The sequence below is a fragment of the Ammospiza caudacuta genome, chromosome 2, assembly GCF_027887145.1.
Source record: "Ammospiza caudacuta isolate bAmmCau1 chromosome 2, bAmmCau1.pri, whole genome shotgun sequence".
Lineage (NCBI taxonomy): Eukaryota > Metazoa > Chordata > Aves > Passeriformes > Passerellidae > Ammospiza > Ammospiza caudacuta.
The window spans coordinates 38910205-38933288 of record NC_080594.1 but is presented as its reverse complement, the minus strand read 5'-3'; the positions used below and the strand labels follow the sequence as shown (position 1 = coordinate 38933288).

At 45.3% G+C, this 23084-nt stretch overlaps 1 protein-coding gene across 4 annotated transcripts in view; it reads right to left on the bottom strand.

Annotated features, from left to right (window-relative positions):
• Positions 1-322: 322 nt before the first annotated feature.
• Positions 323-23084, bottom strand: part of RAB30 (RAB30, member RAS oncogene family) — a 48854-nt gene continuing 26092 nt past the window's right edge. For 2 of the 4 annotated variants that reach the window (XM_058825143.1, XM_058825142.1), the window contains 4 exons: positions 17343-17443; positions 15915-15998; positions 11020-11203; positions 323-8781 (listed from right to left, as the gene is read on the bottom strand). In XM_058825143.1, the coding sequence (XP_058681126.1) occupies positions 8531-8781; positions 11020-11203; positions 15915-15998; positions 17343-17435 (612 nt within the window). In that variant the 5' untranslated portion in view covers positions 17436-17443 and the 3' untranslated portion in view covers positions 323-8530. Of the gene's footprint in view, positions 8782-11019; positions 11204-15914; positions 15999-17342; positions 17444-19718; positions 19794-23084 lie in introns of those variants that run through there. The other 2 variants (XM_058825144.1, XM_058825145.1) reach the window with 2 other exon arrangements.

The following is a 23084-nucleotide window of genomic DNA, read 5'->3' as shown; positions in this document are numbered from 1 at the left end:
GTTGTTTTGGTTTTTTTCTCTTCTACTGCAAAGGGACCTTGCTCCCATGGGCAGCAGCTCTACATCTGCTCTTCTTGTGAGGTCTCAGTGCTGCAAGAGCCTCGGTATGCTCAGCCCAAGCAGAAAATCCTCAGTAGCTGTTCATTTGCTGGTCTCATGTCAAATCATGTCAATTGAATTCTTTGTATTTAAGGCAACTTTGCTCTGCAGTCCAAATCAAAAACCAAATGAATCCAACACTTTAGACACCAAGTGGAAAGGATTAAACATTTATTTACATACAGATACACATGTAAGCAATTTCTAAGTATAAAAAGGACATTACAAATAAATGTGAAGCATCATACATTCATCATCCTGGGCATCCAAAACACATTCCCTTCTCAAGCCCACTGTACCACATGTGACCACAAGAACATAAAGAAGAGACAAGCCAAATGCTTCTGACAGTGAATGATTCACAGTTTGGTGATTTGCTAACACCTATACCCTCCCCAAAGACAACACTACCCCACCAAGGAGATCAATTGTCTGACCAGCTGTAGTGCATTTTCTCCACTGAAATGGTTGTGCTTGATCAACAAAAACCAAATCCTTTCCTCATCCTTCTGGCCAAATGTTTAGGAATGAGGGTTCTTGCTAAAATTCTGTACATTGTGCTAAATTCACAATTGTTGGGGAAAAGACAGCAGACCTTTGTGGGAAAAACTCCAACACAGAAAATTCCTTTAATGCTGTGACTTTCCTGGCATGGAAATCACAAACAAAATGCTGCTGTTAGTGCTTTAGCAGATTTTTTTAAACTACAATTCAAACTATAGTTGATGGTGTAAAATATACTTTGTTCATGCTGTAAAAGAAATTACATGTTTCAATGTTGATTTGATAGTAATCAAAGCTGAGGGTAATTCGGGTTTTCTCCTGAGGAAATGAAGATGCCTTTGTAGCATCTCTGAAAATTATCACAGCTTTCAGGAAAGAGGAAATGTTTTAGATTCAGAAGTCTAAAGGTAATGCAGAGCATGACAAACTTGTCAGTTAGATAACATTACAAAGGGAAACAAGCCAGTAAACATAAAATTAAAATGCCTACTCAAAGTATTAATGAATTCAAATGAGAATGGGGTGAGTCTTTCTGTATAGATCAAAAGCAGTTTGAAAAAAATCTCATGATCTGCAAATTCACAGAACAGCCAAATATGAGCAGCAGAACAGAGTGAAGTGGAAATAAAAGAGCAGAAAGAGCCTTGTCCCATATTGACAGCTGAGTGACTACAGCTGCTCCAATCTCAGGGTTTGGGGGATTTTTTTCCTTTTGTAAACAGCTGTGGAAAATAAAATGGATGTGACATATCTGCAGTGCATCTTATTATGCTAAAAACTATGGCATATTTTAAACTACTTCCCTAATATCCAGAGATATACTTGTCACTCCCAATCAGCATAGTAACAAGCACTGGGCTTGCTCCACTCTCATTAGAGGGCCTTTTCTTTACTAAAATGTTGGCTTCAGAAGTTAGTTTTTCCCCCTTCAGTGCTGGCTGTGTGGGGGGGTGAGTGTTAACCCTTTCTTCCCCAAAGGTCTGTAAGAGCTGAGGCAATGGCAGTGCCTGAAATCATAGCAGCTCTCCCCACCATAGACCAAATATTTAATCCCCCCTCTATTAAAATGTGAAACTGGCATTCCCTCTCCTCTGCTTGCCCTTCTGTAAAGACTCAGCAGCTGGGACACTGTGAGACACTGCATTTACTAAAGCTCAGTGGCAATGATGCAATCCCAGCCCTCAGAGACATTCCCAGCACTCCCCCTCCCCAGGGACAGCTCCTCCTCCACACCACCCCAGGTCTCACTGGATGGAGAGCAGCACCCACCTACTCACCAGAGAGCAACTCATTTGCACCAAACTCCCATAAATTCTGAATGTCTGAATCTCCTTTATTGGTCCTGTAAGAAGGGCAGTATTCCTTACAGGGTGTCCTGGCTGGAAGGGGCTCATTGAGTTATTAACTTTATGTCCATAGTAAGAAGCTCGAGGTGGCACAGAAAATGAGTCTCTGCTGTTCTTCTTTCTAAGTAAAGCAGGAGTCAGATCTAGTGTTTCATGCCATCAGATCATCCCTCCACAGTGCTTGAGGCATGAGCAGTAATTAGAGAAGAGCAGATTCATTGATGAGGGGTGCTAGAGGAATCAAGATTTGGGAAGTGCCAAGGTTTGCATTCATGTGACACCAGACACTCCAGAGCCCTTGAGTGCTGCCCATGAAAGCATAAGAATATTTTAACATCCCCTCTGCCCCAGGGAACTGTGCACAGCTAAAACCATGACTGGTACAGGTTTTGGCCATGTCATTTTTTGCCTGAGGATCAGGGATTCAGGAAATGCTCACCAGGGACACCACCACTGTGTACTCACGAGTGTGCATCTCCTTGAGAATGTTATCCTAAGATAAGTGGAAAAAGCAAAGGTGCAAATGTAAAACTGGCATCTGTTTTTGAGTAATATTGTAGCACTAACCAGAAGTAAAATTATTTTCTGAGCTTACTGGAAAAAGATAACTTGTTCAAAAACTGTGGTCACATCCACCAAGTCCTAATTGCAAGTTACCAGCGTGAAAACAGAGACAATCTCTGGGTCTTGTAAACCCAGCTCCTGTTCATCCAGACAGAGAAGTTGAACTGTTGATCCTGGCTGTGCTCTTAATACCAGTCTAATTTTTCACTGACAACATTTACAGCCTGAATTACACTCATTGCCACCTCATTTTCTGCTCTGAGTTACCTTTCCCCAGTTATCCCATTAACTGTATTTGAAGGAGCAAGCTTTGGAAATGAGGCTTTTTTCTGAATATGTGGCTCCCACTGAGAAAGAAACACACACCTGTAACTCACATGGCACAGCTTTTACTTGTGGTTTAAGTTACAGCTCATTCACATGAGGGGAAAGGTTGTGATGGTGTCTGTGAGTGACAACAGCTGGTGATCCATCCCAGCTGGGTATGGTGCAGTACAGCAAAGGCAACTTTGGGTCAGGTGAGTGAGGTGGTGATTAGAAGGGTAAGTCAGAGCAAGGCAGCTGCTGTTTGGGAGCCCTGCATCATGGTCAGCATGACTACCCTGCTGTCTGCTTTCCCAGCCAAGACAAATCCTCAGCTGAGGCAGATGTGAGGTCAGTAACATTTATGGTACATTTAGCTACTGCTCAAGTGGATGATTGCATTTCAAAGACATCACCAGTTCCAGTTGAGGCTGCTCTGCTTAGGATGCACTGCATGCTTATAAGAAATCAAGCTATTGTTTCCCCACCATTCATCATCATAAGACAAGACTGTCCTTCCAAATGATGATCCTTGAACAGCAGCTACAACAATTATTACCCACAACAACAAGAGGATAGAACTGATGCAAGGAAAAAGGGTGAGGTCAAACCCAAAATTGGTTAAGATGACAAAATTTATAAAAAGAGGAAGAAAAGATGTTGATTTAACAGGATTTTCACTACTAGAATGGATTAGAACATTTCCTTTGGCTCCAGAGGGTATTCTGGTGAGCCCTTATGTACAGAGATATTTAAAAAAGGATGGAAAGTTTCCATACTTGCTCACTGGGAATTCCCAAAATATCCTCTAGAAACACCTTTTTCTAACTGAATTAACTCAAAAAAAGACTTTGTTGGTAGAGTTGGTAGGAGCCAATCACATAAGGATATTTGGTGCTTTGACACTAGAAGTAGAGCAATGCAGAATTTCAGACTAAGTTTCAAAGGAAACCTTTATGAAAGCCCAGAGCTTTCATTGAATCCATAGATATAATTTTAAAAGAGGATGAGATGGAGAAATGAGCACATGGAGCCATCTCTTTTACTTGCATTTTCTACTCCAGAGAGTCATCTTTCCATTGCAGAAATGGCTGTAGCATTCATTTCTGCTCCACAGCCAGGAGAGGGTTTCTGTGACACCACATCTGAGCCCGATGGCACCACAGGCTCCCAAAGAGCAGCGTATCCTACACGTTTGCTCAGCCTGTTCCAATAGCTGGAGAACTTTACCTATTTTCCAATTGAATTCAGTCTCTGACTGCAGGAATCATGCCAGCTCAACATTTCAGACTGATTTACAGACAGTCCTTCATACTGGAGAGAGAAGACAAGTGGAAAAGCAGCTGAACAAACAGCAGCAGTCCTTAGGGATAACAAACAAGGCAGAACCCAGTGGATTTGGCTCTAACTAATTGCATCCCTTGTCAGCAAAAGCTCTGGAAAGCCTCTTGTCCCTCATGTGTGCACCCACCGTGCTTCTGCATCACTAACTTCGACTTTCCCTCTTTTCAAATCACTGTCTCCTGTGTCAGCCCCAGTCTGCTGCTGGCATTACTGATGCTGCAGGAATTCGATAGCCATTAACTGCTCAGCCTAGACTAGCAGGAGCCAACTGTTACCAACACAGCCATCTCCAAAAAAACACAAACAGCACCAGCAGGCTGACAGATTTTAGGGGCTGTTCCATGTGTTCTACAGCAAAGAACAAAGTATCTGGCCTGATAATTGGTCATGTGTGGTTTTCATTAAATATGATCATAGAGCCATCTAGCATTCAGCACAAACATGGTCTCTGACTGCACACTCTTACCTGCAGGTCAAATCAAGACTTCAGGGTTCAAGGTAGGAAGAGGCACCCAACATCCCCTTTCTTTACAGAGCTCATAATTTCATTTTTCCATATTATTTATTTGACCTGAAGGGTTTTTTCTTTATTTGGGTTTTTTGTCCCCTAGCATTTTCATGGGGGAATGCAAATATGGACAGAAGGGAGTCATGGCTTGTCTCAGCAAACTCTGTGTCAACACCCAATGCAAAACTTCACAGCAAGTACTTCACACCCAGCGATCTGAAGCACTGAAAGTTTGGTGGTTTACTCAAGATCAGCCTGACTGAATCAGTGGCTACCACTGGAAATCAGAGTTTAGGCCATCCAGTTTTCAAAGATGCTTCTATTAATCTCTGGTAACAGGCCTGCTAGATTAAGCAAACAGCTGTTGATCATCCAGTATTCACTCCTGCTTGGACATAATCATTGCGCTAAAAATGTCACAAAAGGGTCTCATTACAGGACTACTACAAAAATTAACATTCAGCCAGAAATAAGGAAGTCCATGGCTGTGAATATATCACCCTCAAAACACATTCAAATCCAGCAACCACACTAAAAGTTTGGCTCCTCCTAGTAGAGAACATTCCCAATCAAATTTGGCCCCATTGTATCACTTCTGCATGGGTTTTGGATACTTTATCCAGCAAGCATCACAAGGCTTTTACTGACAGTTCTCTCAAAAATCTAGCAAGGTGCTTAGTTGGAGAGCTGATTATCACGTAATTGGGATTTTTTTATTTTTCAAGATTCTGCAGTTGATAAAGTTCCTCTTCCAGTTGGGAAGCCTTTAGCAGTGGATCAGACTGCAGAAGAGAAGATAAGCCCTCAGTGCTACAAGGAAGGTTTGGCTGTTTGCACTACAGAGATATTCAGAGGTGTACAGAAGTAACTCCAGGAAAGGAGTTACTACAATAAAACACCACTTCTTCAACAAGAGGCGTTTCTGCAAACAGCAGAGAGAGGGGTGAGTCTCAAACTACAGCTTTGGTTTATGACCGTGTAAAAAGCGTTGCACATACCATCATTGCTTCCTTTCAACTTTTTAAGTCTACACAGAATAAACACTGAAAGGAATCAGTTCAAATTTGACTGGAGAAGTCAGGTCATTCACTTGAACATCAGCCCAACCACAGCATTCCACCCCAGCACAAAAGCACATCACTGTCTGGAGATGGGGTCCTTACACAAAGATTCACTAGCAATAAAAAGAACCAGTGCTTTGAAGTTGCTAGTAGGCAGCTAGTATCCAAAATAGTCACCTACTGATTAGGAAAGCACTGGGAGAAGATTTAGGCTTCTAGAAATCACAAAGTAAATATCCAAGAAAATAAAGTTAGCAGTTTCTGCTATTTGACCAGCTCAGTTTGTTCAGTCATGTTCCAGCTCCAGAAATGATGCAAGGAGCACTTTAAAATGCATTTATAGTGCCACTCAGCAGGGATGAAGAGTACCTGCCCAGCTTTGATCTTTTTGGAAACCAGGCTGAGTTACCCACAGGTGTTTTATTGGGCAGTCTCCTTCCTCCTTGATTAAGCTGATCAAAGAGCCCTGCCCTATTTGTTATCAATTATATGCTGACAGGTCCAGTTTCAGGGACTAAGACCTACTACAAATTAAATGTACATGGTATTGATTTTTAACTTGAGTTTTACCAGCCATGGAACACCATGAGTCCAGCTCTAAAGAACTACCTAAGACCTGGGCAGAATCAGCTCTCTTGGAGTTGGGTGCTCTTCAGAAGCTCATATGAAGCTGCATTTGGTGATTTGGGGAATGCTCAAGCAAAAAGATACTACTCTTCAGCACAGATCACATGGTCCAGTACAGCAGAAGCCACCAAGTCCCACACATTTCCAAATCCTCCGGATTACAACATGAGCAGAGGCTGAAATGGACCAGAGCAGAGCAGCAGATGACGTGTCCCCCAGCATCTCACACTTACAGAAGCTCTTTGCTAAATGTTACCTAAATGACAAACAAGCTTCATACCACAACTTCTACATCTTCCTTTTACCACTAGTCATAAAAATGACCTAAAAATAACAAGAAAATATTAAAAATGGCCCTATGACAAACCAATCCCCCTCTCTCTGACACAGAGTCAGCTTCCTGTTACATATCAAAGGCACAACATGATACAGCCCAAAAAAATCTTCCCAGGAAACAAAAAAAAGCATTTCAAAATGCCTCCTTTTTTTTAATTGCTATTTTTTCAATAAGTACTTACTGGCAGCTTTTTACATCAATACAAAAGCTCTGTTATAGTCTTCAGTAAAAGCCAAATAATATTAAATTGATTAACTCTAAATTGCAGCATATCACAGCCATGTAATCATCAGGAGAGATTTATCCAGATTAGCTAAACTGAACTCAAAACTCCTAAATATAATTGTTTATGTGTGCATTCACTATCTCCTGGCCTTGTTTCCATGCCAAGGTGCCAAACTGCAATGCACTGTATGGCACTAGAGGTGGAGTAACATCACAAACTCCAGGCTGCTTCCCCTTCAGAGCTTCTGCAGGAAGAAGCTGCCCAAACAGTTACACGTACCAGAGGTTGGTATTAAGAGTGCAAAGCATCAGGTAAATAAAATGACGCTACAGCCCTGCCCTAAAAGCTACCCCAGCAGAGAGCCTGGATACCAAGCACAGACCTCCAAGAGCACCTTGGAGAGCACTGCCACAAGGTGAGAGCTGGATGGAGCAGCATGGAAGGAGCACTTGCAACCCACTGCTACTTCCACTGACCATCAAACCAACCCTCTGCAAATCTGCACACCTGCCTTCCAACAAGAGCTGTATCGCCAGGCTTTGTTTTCCAGCACCACCATTGCAGAGTGCCAGCTCAGACTGTGCTTCCTTGGAACCCCTGTACGCCATCCATGCACCCACAAGACTCTGGCCATGTCTGGTGCACTTCTGCCAAGTCCACCAAACACCTTTCCCAAGGCTAACTTTTTACATCAGGACATGACTAATTAGAGGAGGAATGGTTAATTTATTTATTTATTTTTATTTCTGGAAAGTCTTTTCATCCTTTGTTGGATATCAAAGAAGCACACAGTCCTTTCCCACTATGTTCAGGCCTAGAAAAAGAGGTAATGAGATTTTTTTTTTTTTTATTTTTATGAACAGTGCTTATTAGTGTTTTTTCCTAACCAGTCTAAGTTACACATTCAGAAGACAGTAATGTGGTAAGACTACATTTGGCCTATGGAATATTTGCTGAACTGCTAGCACCAAAGGGAGCGACTGAGCTGTATCCATGTCTTCTTCAGTCTTGAAAATGCTGCTATATGTAACTTTTTTGTTTATTCCACGTTCATGAAAGTGCCTGTAGATGAGAGACATAACACTGTTTCAAACACCAGAGTCCTCCATGGAGACGCAGGGGCAGACGTTATGTACACATCCTACGGGCTTGCTCGCTGACAGCCCAGGAGATTGCCAGGGTAGTCCAAAGTCAGTGCTCATTGTTGCGTTTCTTCTTATTTTGTTTCACTTTAAAAAGGGTCAAACACATTGTTCTGTGAGAGAGATTTTGATCTCTTCAGTATCTTCAAGAAAGGCTGGTCTACTCTCGCACAGAAGGAAACAAAACAGCTCATGTTCTGCGTTACACAAAGCACTTGTGCAACTCTTCCTTTTCTGATCTGCTCCACAGACTGCAAGAAAAATGAAATTTAAACCCTGTTGTATTCTGCTACATTGCCATGCAGCTGGAACCATCAGCCTGCCATGCTTCCAGGACTGTAACCTGACTCTGAGCAAGCCAGATGGGTCTGATTGGCAGGAACTCCTTCAAGTAGATAAATCCCAGCATAGGAAAAAAACAAAAAATCCACTTGGCCCATGGCAGAAGGGGCAATCACATGCCAGCTCTTTAATTAAAATTACAGCAAGTCAAGTAGCTGATGCTTTTCCCCTCTCCTGGTAAGGGGGATGAGACATTGTTCACAAGGGTGTTCTGTCGTGCCTCGCTGATCAGCCGGCAGGCCAAGTCCAGGAAGAGTTTCTCCACATTATCCGATTCTTTTGCTGACGTTTCCAGATAGTACATGTCCTGTGCTTCAGAAAACTCTGCAGCTCTCTGCTGGGAGACTTCCCTCTTATCAGCTAAATCAATCTTATTACCTGCATTGATAAAATATTTTAGAAAAGGAGTTAATTTCAAAACCAAGAGAAACTGAGGACTATGAAGGATAAATAAGAGTTTGGTTTGATGTACGTATGGACAGTAGCTTGGATATGTAACTCCTAGTGCTTGCTCTCCCCTCCAAATAAGGGGTTCCCTGAAGCACTCAAGTCCATTTAATATCAGGTCATGTAATGAAATATGCCCTGTAAACATCCAAGCCAGTATGCTTTAATTTAGCACCAGTGCATCTGTTTGCTGCTATCAACCAACATTAAAGGATTTCCATGCTAACATCTATTGAAAATTCTCCTGTGCTAGCTCTGAGGAGCACTTAAAATGTCAATTATAGCATAGGGGACACTAAATGTGATATTCATCATGTTGTTAGAAGCTTTTAAAAAGCCTGGCATGGAAGGAAGGTTCCCCATTTCAGTATTCCAGTACAGGACTTGGCTGTGGAGGCTGGAAGAGGGATGGGCTGTGGGGCACTTGCAGAGTAAGGTGGGGTGAGAAACCAACCCTTCGGTTCAGAGGGATCTGTCTGGCAGAGAGTTGATTAAAGCCTCAAGCAGCATCTGATATGATTATACACTATTTCTGGCCACTTAACTTCAAACATGATGTTTCTGCCATAAACCAATCTTACAACAATGGTAACAGACCAGACCCTCGATAGCAGACTGCTCTGTCCACAGACTCACCAGGCTCAGGAGGAAACCTCTCCGGGCCCCACTCCTACCAGCAATTTTGTGAGAGATCAAAGGAGGAAGAGGTGGTGTTTCCACCAGCAAGCCTTCTCTCATTGCCTTCCCCTCCGAGATCTCCTTTCCCAATACATCAGTGTCTTGGACCCACTACGTGCACTGAAGTTACCCTTCTGAACAGATTATTACTCAACACAAGTGATTTATGGGTGTCACCATCTTCAAAGGGTGTGTTATAACTACAATATGATTTATATGCTGTGCTGTAGATGCTATCAATTAACTTAATGTTCACTGAAAAAAAATTAATGTACATTTGTTAGTAATTTATTAATTATTTCTGCACCATTTGTACCCAGGCCATACTCATGGAGTATGAGTTTCTTGTATGGAAGCTCTATAAACCCCATAGCTCACTTGAAGTAGCACTGGGGCATGTTAAACTCAAAGATTTTTTCCTCCTTTAAAATACATTTTTAGACACCTCTTACAATGACCTAGATTTTTTCATTTAAATAGCAAACTATTAAAGGTGACACTGTAGCATGAAACTTCTTAGCCTTCCCCAAGTTATTTTTCCACTGTTCTTTATATATTCTTGGACCTTTAAAAGCCAAGTCCCAGCTATCAGATGCTGCAAGCAGAGCATGGAAAAGCACTGGTAGGCAAAATAACCTTCCCCTTGCCTGTAGCAGACAGATGGCCTGAGGTCTGTTTTGCCTTGAGTTGAAGCTCTACAGATTAATATAACATTCCGTTGTTTATTTTTAGTCTCCCTAAAATCCACGCAAGAACATCCAGTTTTGCAGCAGCACTGCCCCACCTATGAATGCTGTCACCCACACAACTACCATGTCCTGATGCAGTTCCCAGATCCTGACCACTTGAGACAGGACTGGTTGTCCCACACCAATGGAGTATAGCATCACTGTTGCATTGCACTAAATAGTTTATTTAGTTGTTGTTTTGCACTGGGCGATTTGAAATTTGCACTGACTATGTTATGTCACGTAGATTGTTATTTCCCTTCTCCCATCACATGGTCTCTCCCTCATCCACCCCTGTGCCTTATACCCCCTGGTGGTCTGGCCCCTGGTTACCCCTCCTCAATGGTATTGTACCATTAAGGTATCCTGTATTCAATAGGATACCACTGAGGTCCTCTTCCCCTGCCCCCAACAGGATACCTGCGGTCCTCTTCTCCCGCCCCCATTCCCGTGGGTGTACAAGTCCCCTGCAAGAAGGGAACACCCTCTTTTCTACGGGATCTTACACATCACCAGCTCGAGCAGGTCCTCACTTCTTTGTGGAGAGCTGGGCTTGGAGTCACAAGGGGGACTGCTCCATCCTTAGCTCAGCGGTAGCTGCACCCACCACCTACATTTCAGTCCCCATGGTGGGAAGCATCCCTCTCCGCACACAACAGCCTTAGACCCAAACCAGGACCACCCTTGGCGGGGTGGCACCCTGAACACCTCGGAGCACCCCATTTGCAGCGGGAATGGTGGAGCACAGGCAGCAGGGGCTTACCCACGAGCACGGTGATGACCTTGTTGCTGGCGTACTGCTCGATCTCGCGCAGCCACTCGGGCAGGCAGCGGAAGGACTCCTCGCAGGTGATGTCGTAGGTCAGGATCAGCGCGTTGGCGCTGCGGTAGTAGCTCTGCGTGATGGACCGGAACCGCTCCTGGCCTGCCGTGTCCCAGATCTGCAGCTTTGGCCACAGCAAGGAAGGGTGGGGAAAAGGAGAAAAAGAAAAAAAAAAGTTATTTAATTTTTTTTATTTGATAGCAGCACCATTTTGACCTGAAAAATCCCCTTCAGGGCAAAACCAATGCTGGAAAAGCACTTTGCTCCTCTCCCTTCAGCTTCCCCTCCCCCAGCATTGTTTGCTTGTGTTCCTGCACTTGTGGATTGAAATGCAAGGCACAAAGTCAGCTGGCACTGCGGCCAGCAGCCCTGGAAGCCGTGGGTCTGTCAGCTTCCATGCAACTTCCAGCATCTCCCTCTGCAGTGGGCAGAGCTGCTGGCCTGGGGGGCCAGAGGGAGACAGTAACTTCTCCCACCCCTGAAGTTTAACAACAGCAGCTTCCATTCCCAAGAAGGAATAAGAATGCCTCTCCTCTAGCTCATGGAGGTGGTTGCAGTTATACAGAGACAATGCAGTGGTGGGTGAGAAGCCCAGGATTGAATAAGAAGCTCAGCTGAAAGTTTATCTAAAGTTTGGAACACATTTCCTCTATACAGCTTCAGCCATCTCATCCAGCTGCTCACTGTTTGCCTTCCCAACATGCAGAACTGGCTACATCACAGAATCCCAAAATGGTTTGAGTTGGAAGGGACCACCCAGCTCCAACCCCCCTGCCATGGGCAGGGACACCTTCCATCAGACCAGGTTGCTCAAAGCCCTGTTCAGCCTGGCCTTGAACACTTCCATGGCTGGGCCATCCACAGCTTCTCTGGACAGCCTGTTCCTGTGTCTCACCACCAAACAACTCATGAATGTTTGCCAAACCCTCTGAATCCACAAAGTCTACATTTCCCAATAGAAACCACACTTACACTGATTTTGTATTTTGACCATCTGATAGTTTTTAGTGGGTCATCAAAACCTCAATTCTTCAAAAAGGAAGTCTAAGAAAAACATCCATGATTAACATAATTTCAAGATAAAAGAATATTTCTCTGCTTCAGCTTTTATTTTTTTAAAGATCTCTCCCTGGAATTAAATATGTGGAGGGATGATTCCCAGCCAAAATCCTGTGTATTTTGGGAAGAAAAAGGTAAAGTATTTGAGATTTTTTCCATATATTCAGCAGCCTGTACAGAGAAAACCTTATTCTTGCCCAGTAACAAAGCTGAGCTATGCCAGCCACTCATCATAAATATGTTAGTTTGAAATCAGAGCTCCCAGTAACAGCTTTTAGACGTGGGGTATAATTTTGGAAAAAAAAAACCCAAACCAACACTTTTTTGCAGAGAAAGTAATGGTGGCTGGCTGACAGCTCCTGGGCACCTTTGTGCTTTTATCTCTAGGCATAGTCGTACTTAAATGGCTGAACCTGGTATCTGTAAAGTAACACACAAAACCATAAGTGAAATCACTTGCACATGAAAATCAGATAATGAATGAGTCCTTGTTAAAACAAACCAGCCTCCAAACTCTGGCAGATGGAAAGATACAGGTAATTCTGTTGTTATTCAGCTGTTTCCCAGGAAAAACATTTAATCACTGTCTGCTGGCTAACTCCAGCTTATATATATTCTGCCTTTATTGAGAAGATCTCTAAATTGATAAAAATTTGATGTGAATATGTTCTTCCACTGCTTTAATCTAATGAACACTGAAAGCAGAAGAGATTGTGGGATCTGGGGAGAGCAGACACCAGTCTACCTATGAGCTGGGTGCAGAAGGCAGGGAAGCAGTGGTCTTACAGCCACTGATAAACTCTTCCTGCACCCAAAATGCACGTCTCACACTTTCCCTCATTGGTCATTTCTGTCAAATAAAATATTTCACAGCAACTATTTGTACAATTTTTTCCCCCCAGAATAACCAAAGGACGATGTCTGACTCTGCCTGCAGAAATCATATATGTTTATTTTCTTGGTGTCAGCTGATGCTTCCTGCACTCCCAACATTAGCACACACATTTAGCTTTCCACCAAGCCCAGACAGCACAGCCCTCTGCTCACAGCACTGAGGATGCTTAGCTTTGACCAGCATGGTAAGTGCTTCAATTTGTGGGCCCTCTTGCTACAAGTGCTGCACGTATTTTTGGAGTCTGTTGGAAGAAGCCAGGCAGATCAAAACCCCCCCACAACTGCACAGTGCTCTCCCAGCTCACTGGGCGGAGAGCTTTGGTAGCTGCTCACATCTGGAAAAGCTTGCACACAGCTTTCATACTAGTGAGTCGCTCTCCACTGACTTTATAATGCTATTTTGAAAGCTGGAAAGTATTTTTCCCCAGAAATCCATAATTTATTTTCAAGTCTCAAAACTGTTTTGGTAAACAGCTCTGCTCCCTCATTCCGGATCCCAGCAGACATGCAGGGGAGGCTGCCCAGCACAGAGGCAAGAGAGTCATGGCTTGGGCACTGCTAAATGGCTAACAGCCAGAGCAGCTCTGTTCTCTGACTCATTCCTGCTTTCCCCTCTCATTAAATGTTCATTCTCACAAGCACTGCTTACTCAAGAAGTTTCAGATACAACACCACTGAAGGAAATCTGCCTTCCAGACACCAGAGGGCTCATTCCAATGCCCAAATGTGTCATACTGAGCTCCCACCAAGGCTTGGTCACTGAAACAGCTCCAACAACTCCAACTTACTGCACTGGTAGGGGCAGGACAGAGACCTCAGAACCCAGTATTGGCCATGTGAAATACAGCAGATACCCCAGCTAGCACTGGCTAAGGCCCTGTGACACACAGTCCTGCCCAAGGTGATGCAGTAAGGACACTTGTGCATTCATCAGGCATTTACAGGGCAGCAGAGACTTTTCATTTAGCTTGTAGAGCTCCCCTGAACCATCCTTGCCCCTGAGACAGCTCATACTGGCACAACTGCCTCCAATATTCTCTTAAGAACTTTGCACCTTCAGTCCAAATTAGTCTTAAAACAGGATTATGTGACAGGAGCAACACTTCAAACACAGACAAATCCTGAGGGTAAGTTCACCAGTACAAATCCAGAGCTCACATACAAGTGGTGTTCTAAAGCTCCAGCAGAATTCGACAGAGAACCAGGTGCTTGAAAAGGAGAGGTATCTGAAGTGGATGGGATTCATGTCCCCCAGGACTGCTTTTCTCCCTCCAATGACCCGGACAGTCTTGAGACCACTGATTTAAACTATGTATACAAGACAGATCAAATTCCACCTCCAGTACAGTGATCACACCCTCTAGCAGCTAAGAGCCTCTGAGTTGCTTCACTGGAGCTGCTTTTGGCTGAGAGAAACCTCTCTGCTGTCTGAGAAGCTTGGGACAAGCAGCATTCATGTCCTGCTAATGAGCATCACAAGCAGCAAGATGAGCACCAGCACCACCTGGGCTACACGTGATGCTCTCTGCTTCCCTGCTGCTGCTCTGGCCCTCTTGCAAGCCACATGTTAGTATAAACTTGGTCTTAATCAGGTGAAGGATTTTCCCCCCCTTGTCCTTAACCTGCTCAGGTGGGAAGGTCTCCTGGAGAAGCACTACCACTTCCCATAGGTTTGGAAGATCCTCATGCAGCAGTTGCAGCTTGTTGGCATGACCACAGCTCTCAAAATACATCCTAAACTTAACAACACAGCACCCCATTTTCTTCTTAAACCCCTCTGTGGTGTTGTGGTACAGGTTAAAAAAACCCAGGGCTGAAAATCTGCCTAAGTCCACTGTTTCCATGACATCACTTACACAAGCTTAAAAACAGGTCTCAGTGTCCCACCCAGCCACTGTCACACTGGTGCCACTCTTGGGTTTGCTCACTATTGCATTTGATGAAGACAGCAAGGGAAAAACTGCTGGTTTTCACTTTGATGCCCCTGAATTTCCTGCAGGCAGAGTAAATCCAGGAGCAGTTCGGGGACCATGGACACCTTGACCTTAGAAGCTCAAACAATTACTTTTTCCTCATCTCAAATACCATAGCAGCTCAAGTGAAATCTCTACTAGTGAACAATGTGGTAGCAGCCAACATTTCTGGGCTCTGGAACCCAACCATGGACCCCATTAAAGCATGAGATGAGTCTCCAATCCCATGCTTTGTGTGTTTTGGCCCAGGCAAAGTAGCTCTCTGCCAAGTGATGCTCAGGCTCAGTTTGGGAGTCAGCTCAGGACAAGGACAGCTTCCCAGAAGTGGCTTCCATGCTATTTTAGGGGGTGAAAGAGTTAAAAATATGGAGCACTTTGCCCTTTGCAGTCAACCTGTCTGCTGCAACACAAGTACTGTGATTGGCTCAGCTTCTCCCAAATCCATAACTTGGCAGAAGTGGAAGATGAGCCTTTGATGTGCAGAACCACACAAGTGCAGATGTCTGTTCTCCCCAGTGGCCATCTTGGGAGCTCACAGGAGAAGACTTTCCTCAAGCACATCCCAGTGGGAATTTCTGCTTGTCAGAAACCCAGTGAGCAGAGGCTGCACTGAAATGCCTCTTTGTGCTTCCTCAAGCTAGGCATGACCTCACTGTCTCCTAAGCAAGGACAGCAGTTTTGCAAGGTCTCCTTGTTCCATTTCTCCCCTCCAGCAGGTTCACTTTTACCATCCTGACAGTAATGGTGGAGAGGAGCACACAGATTCTTAGACCCTGCATTGCCCAAGCCTTGCCAGACAGCCCTGACCTTCCTTGAGTGTCTTCCAGCAGAAGAAGGGTGGCAGCAAGAAAGAAACCTCAGCTATGGTACAGCCACATGAATTTACATCTTAAATCATCAGGCTCCTACCTTTACTTTTTCACCGTTTATCTCCACAGTTTTAATCATAAAGTCAACCCCAATCGTGGCTCCTTGCCCTGGTGGGAAAAGCCCCTGGAAGAAAACAAGAGTTTGATTAAACTTATTTCTACAACAAGATAAAAGTCTCACTAGGTGCCAATCCTCACCTCACCCTTTTCCATCTTCAAAACCCCCATGACATGCCCATCACATTTAGAGCGTGACATTTCCCCAGCATGAAGGTTACCATACATTCAAACTGTGTTTTCCCTGCCTTATACATCCTCAATTATGCAGCAAGTCATCAGCTTCAGAAGTAGGAGCACAGGAAAAGAAAAGGAGGGAAAAAAAGAGAGGAGGAAAGCCCTTCTGTACAGTTGGAAGGAGCAGGGGAAGTGTGAGGACCTTCCACCCTACTTCCCAATGCATTGAAAGATGTGTGAACATCTGTGTGGGATGAGATGCATTTGCAACCTCATGCCTTCCTTCTTCCCTCCACAGCACCCTGTGGCACCAACAGGCATTTCTGGCAGCTCTCAGCAATGGGGTCACATTTCAGGAGCAAAGCACAGCACTGCCAGCCATCACCAGTGCCACAGCAATGGCAAGGGACAGCACAATACTGGTGGTGTTTGATTGCAGCACCATCAGAAAGGAGCAGCAGCAAACCAAATGAGAGCTTTTTGATTTCTGGTCTACCAAGTCATGTTGGTTTTGGGGCACATCCATCCCCTACAGCAGCTGTGCTGCCAAAGAACAAGCAGCAGAAGTTGTCAAAGATTTTTGCTGTAAACCTTTTGGGTATGACTAGCTTTATTGCCACTGGCTGCCACATGTTTTTGGACAGCATCTAAAATCACTACAGCTTCAGAACTAAAATTAACAGTGAAGGGTAAAATTGCTGACAATTCCTGGTGGAGAGTCCAAAACCCCACAACTTGTGCTTTATTATGCATCATGCAAAGTCTTCCCTTGCCCTGCAGCACAGAGGCTATTCTGCCACAAAAAAGGACACTGGACTGCCAGCTCAGGACCCAGATTATTTCTTCAGTAATGATAAATAACAGGGAGCGCTTTGTACGGCAATGGCTGGGGAGGAGACAAGGAAACGTGTTGGTCTTATAACTGGTCCAGAACACCACCAAAACAGGAGGAGCTGTCCCAGTGGCTTTCAAAGGGGACTTTCCACCTTCAGAGAGGAATGAGGTTTCTCCAGCACAAACTCCAGAGCAGGGCCATGTGCAGCATTAGATACAGATGCACTGCTTGTGCCAGTATGCCACTGTACATGAAGCATGCACCAAGGGTATGAGCAACAAAATGCTCTGGAGCTGTGACTCTGGCAGAGCTCTCAGTGCAGAGCCCCAGGCTCCATGCTCCCATGCCAGTGCTGTCCCCATCCCAACATTCCACAGTCCAAGAGGCAGCCAGCCTTACCTGAGTGAAGCGACGGACTAAGCAGGTCTTCCCCACGCCGGCGTTGCCGATTAAAACAATTTTGAAGAGGAAATCATAATCTTCCATACTCATTTACGCAGCTGCACAAGAGAGACAGAGAGCACAACACTGTGTGAACCAAGCCAGTGGGGACATGCCCTTTTATCCCAGCTGAACTTTATTACTCCAAATATTCAGAACAAAGGTCTCTTGGCACGCACATGGATCCATGATAAGGGAGAAGAGCACATTTCACTCTGAGCCGGGGCATCCACGTAGTCAGAGTCAGCTGCTGTGAAACCTTGGCCCCATTCTGGTTCTCATATGGTCTCACCTGGCTACCCACAAGTTAGGGATGCTGGTTTCAGCTTTCCAAGCAGTGCTCCACAAATCTGAGACACTGATTCCTAGATGTTCCCAAATGTTTGTTTTGCTTTTAACTACACCAGCCCCAAAGGACAGCATGGACTTTATCACATTGTCTGAGGGGATCATGTAACTGACTCCTTTGAGGGAAATATCCCAAACCCCACCATGAGCAACTCCAGCAGCACACTGGGTGCACGCAGAGCAGGGCTTGGGCACACATGAGGGCAGAACAGGTAGGGGACTTCATTTTAAAACAAGAGCAGCGTTGCTTGCCTTAAAAACAGAAAGAGCTCATGTCCTAAAAGTGTAGTGAAAAGTGGGGTAACAATTTAGCTGAAGTACGAGAGGTTTTTAGAAGAAAATAAGTAATAGATGCTATTAGGAATATTACTACTCTGATAATTTTCTTTAGTTTTGTGAGCAATCTTCAGATTGCTCAAGTGGGAAGCAACTTGAGCAATTTGAACAGAGAGGAGCTGAGGAATTATCCAGCACACTCCATGCCCTAAATCCAAGCTCCTTGGCAGGATGCAGAGACTGATATTTCAGCAGTGTCACAGGAGATGGGCAGGGTTGCCTGCATGGGGAAGTTCCACATGGCTTCCTACACCACTCACAGCATGAGAAGGACCAAAGGGAGAAATGCAGAGCTGAGCTGCTGACAAATGCATTTGCTGCAGCTGAGCAAGTCATGAGGGATGAGCACCCACACCTCCATCTCCAGGGCTCCCAAGGGTGCTGCCAGCACAGGGCCCAGAAAAGGGGTCTGTAACCTCCCAGGACAGAAACAACAGCCAGAAGAGATTCAGGTGGAGATTTTAGGCAGAGAGAAAACCCCAGAGACAAGAAAGCAAAGAACAGTGTCCAATTCCAGCTATGTCCAAGAGGATCTAGATATTACAGCATCAAAGACCTGCCCTCAAGATATCAGAAAATAGACAGATTTACACACCATCAGTTCAGATACCATGTAAGGCAAAACATCAGTACCTAACCCACTAGTACCTATAGATTAGGTAAAGAATGAGGTGATGGAGTCAAGGATGGTAGGTGTAGCAGGAGTATGGGGCAGATGGGTGGGGAATGGGGGGGGGAATGAATTACAGAAGTGCTATCCTCAGTAAATCCCCAGATTGCTTAGGGGATCTTTACAGAGCTGACAGAGGGAGGAAATGCAGGCTGGGAGAAACCAGCTTCTCATGCTCCGTCCAAAGTCAGGGTGTTGTCTCCCATTGCCTCCAAAGGTCCCTCCTTTGGAGGGTTCACTGTGACACACACCAGAAGGCTCCAGCTACAGACTCCAGTGCCACCAAACAGCTGTGAGAGGCTTATAGCCAGACAATCAGAGAGCACAAGATAAAGCTGAGACAGTCTGTTTCTGCCTGGCAGAGAACATTGAAACAGCTCTCCAACCACCACCAAGGGTCTGCTGGACCTGAGGGCAAAAGAGGTAGAAGACTGACTCAGCTGCTTCACATCTATGTGGCCCTTGGCCTTTCCAACAGCCTAAAAAAAGGGTAACCACACCAATTAGTGACTAATGAGCTGCATCACATCAGCAGATGGTTAGTGGGAACACAGCTGAGTCACTGCGCAGACGTGTCACTTCACCCTGGTCAGGGACACAGTGCAGCACAGTGCCACCAAACAGCAGCAGCTGGAGCTGTCCTGAGGATGCTCTGACTTCACCTTGCTCCAACACACAAGTCCTTGCAGATCCTTCCTCTCTCAGTAGAGTGAAAGAGCAGGACCTTAAAAAACAGCCCAAAAAAATGTGCCCCTTTTTATGTTCTGGGGTTCTTACTTTGTTACAATTGTTCTATATCTTCGTGACTGGCTTTCCCAGAGCGGGACTGGATAACAAAAGCAGTATCAAACACACTTTGACAGTGCTCTTAAATGAGGACTAAATGTTAACATAAGGTTTCAAGGTTTCACAGTAGCTTCTGCCATGTAGAAAAACGTGATCATCCACCAAAAGTCTATTTCCAGACTAATGATACTCACACAGCACTGCATAATTATTCCTGGGATCCTTCATACCCCAGAGGGCATGCTCCACCCAGAGAGATTTCAGTTCCATTACTTGCACCCTAAACAATCCAAAATTCAAATTTATCTTCTTAGGAAACTTAAAAATAAACTTTCTCTGCAGATCTTTGAGGTCAGAGATGCTAAATGGCTCAGACATACCCTAGAGTTATGTCTGATGCCCTTCATTAGGCTCTAGGACTAATCATATGTGATAATGACCCCAAAAGGAACTGAAAGACAAGCCAAGACCATAAAACAAATCACGCAATGATGAGATTACACGCCAGAACTGAAGAGATCCGAGAAGTCAGGGCATGGGAAGGGAGAAAGCAAGGGAGGCAGCAAGGAAGAGTGAGCAGTGCTTTGTGAGGCACAGCAGGCAGGTGGAGCTGCCCATGTGCCCCTGTGACCCAGCTGGTGCCCCTCCCTCTGAGGGCACACGCTGCCAGTGCTGGCCACACAAACAAACAAACACGGCCCTGGCCACACAAACACGGCCCTGGGCACGTCTGAGATCCTCCCCTCCTGCTGCACACCCAGCCCTCAGCCAAGTGACCTTTGCTGCCGACTCAGGCTCACACACCCTCCCCTCTCCCCAGAGAAGCCGTGCCTCACCCTCTACCCCACTGACCACAGCTGGGGAATGTGCATCTCAGCAAGACAGCACATTGCGTTATATGCTTGAAAAAAACCCAAAACAAACACAGAGCACAACTTCTCTATTTGGTTTTGTTTTCTTGGATTTTTGGTGTGGGTTTGGGTTTTTTCTTCCCCTCTCTTTTCTTGTATTTGAAGGTACAAGGCTCTGCCTCACATCCCTGCAGTGGTTTCAAGTGTTCAGGGTGCAGCTGCCTGTCCCACCCTCTGAAGGAGACAGGACCCTGCAGGGAGGGCAGGAGATGGGATGCCAGTCCATGCCTCAGCCACCCCTTGCCACACTCATTTAAATCACAAACACTAGAGCCCAGAGACATGTCCCGTCATGAGACAAAGCAGGAGTAGAGTCCAAGGCTGGCAGCAGGGCAGAAAATTTGGTTTCACAGCTGTTTTTCCCCAAGGCAGTTTATGCAGCTGGCATCCCAACCAGCCTCCATGGGCGGTTCCTGCCAGCCCCACACACAGGATCAGTTTTGTGGGGTTTTATTTCATTTGTGTCACTGCTCTGCTTCACTCCATCATGAGATCCCACACATGGTCCCACTGGACAGAACAAGACGTCTGGAGGGACAAATTGAAGCAGGGCTTTGATTCCACCTGGAGAGGGGATGCATCAGTGGGAATGCAGCTGAAGGACAGCAGGACTTGTTTTAGACTTAGTTTTCACAGATTCATAGAATTATTAAGATTGGAAAAAACCTCTAAGATCATAGAGTTCAACACTGCCCAGTCTACCACTAAAGCATTTCCCGAACTGACACATCTCCATGTTTTTAAAACACTTCCAGGGGTGGTGACTCCACCACTTCCCTGGGCAGCCTGTTCCAGCACTTCATCACCCTTTTAGTGAAGAAATTTCTCCTCATCCCAACCTAATTCTCCCCTGATGCAACTTGATGCTTCCTCTCATCCTATTGCTTTTCCCATGAGAGAGGAGACTGACCCCTACTTCACTACAGCCTCTTTTCAGGCAGCTGTAGAACGAAAAGGTCCCCCTGAGTCTCCTTTCCTCCAGGCTAAACACCCCCAGCTCCCTCAGCCATTCCTCATCAGACTTGTGCTCCAGACCCCTCATCAGTTCCATTGCCCTTCCCAGGACATGCTCCAGAACCTCAGTGTTTCTCTCTTTGGGCAAGACACTGCAATAGAAGTTTTCAATATTCTTCAGTTATTAATTCCAATTCAACCAGAAGACTGGCAGGATCCACTCAAACCCAAAGCACAGAAACCAGGCACTTTCACCTCTTTTTCTCTCACCACCCTTGTACAAACCAGTTCCTGCTCCCAGGGAGACACCTGAAAAGGGGAGTGGGCTGCCTTTCCCATGCTCATGTCCAGCTGCTGTAGACCAGCATCCCCAGGTCCTTTTCCACTGGGCAGCTTCCCAGCCACTCTGCCCCCAGCCTGCAATGCTGCCTGGGCTGCTGTGATCCAGTGCAGGACCCAACTCTGCCTTGCTGAGCCTCATACAGAGGATCAGATCCAGCCTGTCCAGATCCTCTGCAGAGCCTTCCTGGCATCCAGCAGATGAACATTCCCACTCCACTTGATGCGATCCACCTGACTGAGGGTGCCCTTGACCCCCTCTCCAGATCACTGATAGAGACATTAAACAGGAGTGTCCCCAAAACTGAGCCCCTGGGAACACCACGTGGGACCAGCTGCCAGCTGGATGTAACTGCATTCACCACCTCTCTCTGGGCTCATCCGTCCAGCCAGTTTTCTACCCAGTAACAAGCTGGATGAAAAACAAATCAGAACAAAAAACCAAACTATCCACAGCTGCAAAGGTTTCACCCCTTTTAAGGATTAAGACCAAAACCATATCAAGCCAGGAATGCTGATAATTTACACCTCTGGTCTATCCCCACCTCAAAATCCCATCAGAGCCTAGTGCTGCAATCAGGCACAGAGAAGGATCTGCAGCCTTTTCACCTGCTGAATCTAAGCAGTAGCCCAGGGCAGGTTTTGATGTATTTACACAGTTCTTAATAAACAAGTATTTTCTGTTCTTCATCACCCAACAGCTATAAACAAAAATAAATTTACCCAAACAACTCAAGTTCAAACAGCAGCAGTTATGTATACAGATATTACACTGATTGCATATGCCATATGAGCAACAAAATTCAAAGCTAAGGCTAATATTTCAAGCAGAAAATTATTCCTTGCAGGCCAGAAAATTGCAGGGAATTCAGGTCTGGACATGCTGCTGCATTACGTAACTCAGGATACAATATTTTTGTTCCCAAAGCACCTGCCAAGCCAAGCAGGCTCCTGCACCCAGCAAGCATGAGCCCAGCTCGTGCCCTCTGCAAATGAGCAGGCTGCGTTTCCCTCTGTCTCCTTGCCCACCTCATCTCCACAGAGTTTGATTTCATTTCCATTCACACTAGAAAAATTAAGAAGGACTTAATTGCCAAGAAAGTCTGGATCATGCATGGCTCTGCGCTGAGGGTGGCAAAACCACAAGTACCTGGGATGGTGCAACATTGGCTGATGAGCTGCTGATCATTCAAAAGTCCAAACACATTTTAAAAAGTGCATCTGGGAAAAAACTCCAGATTATAAAAACCTCAGCCCTATCCTAAATGGAGAGATTCATGCTCCTCAATGCTTCACTCAGGGTGTTTCTCCTACACCAACCAAGCAGATTGAGAAGGTACAAGTGGTCATGTATCA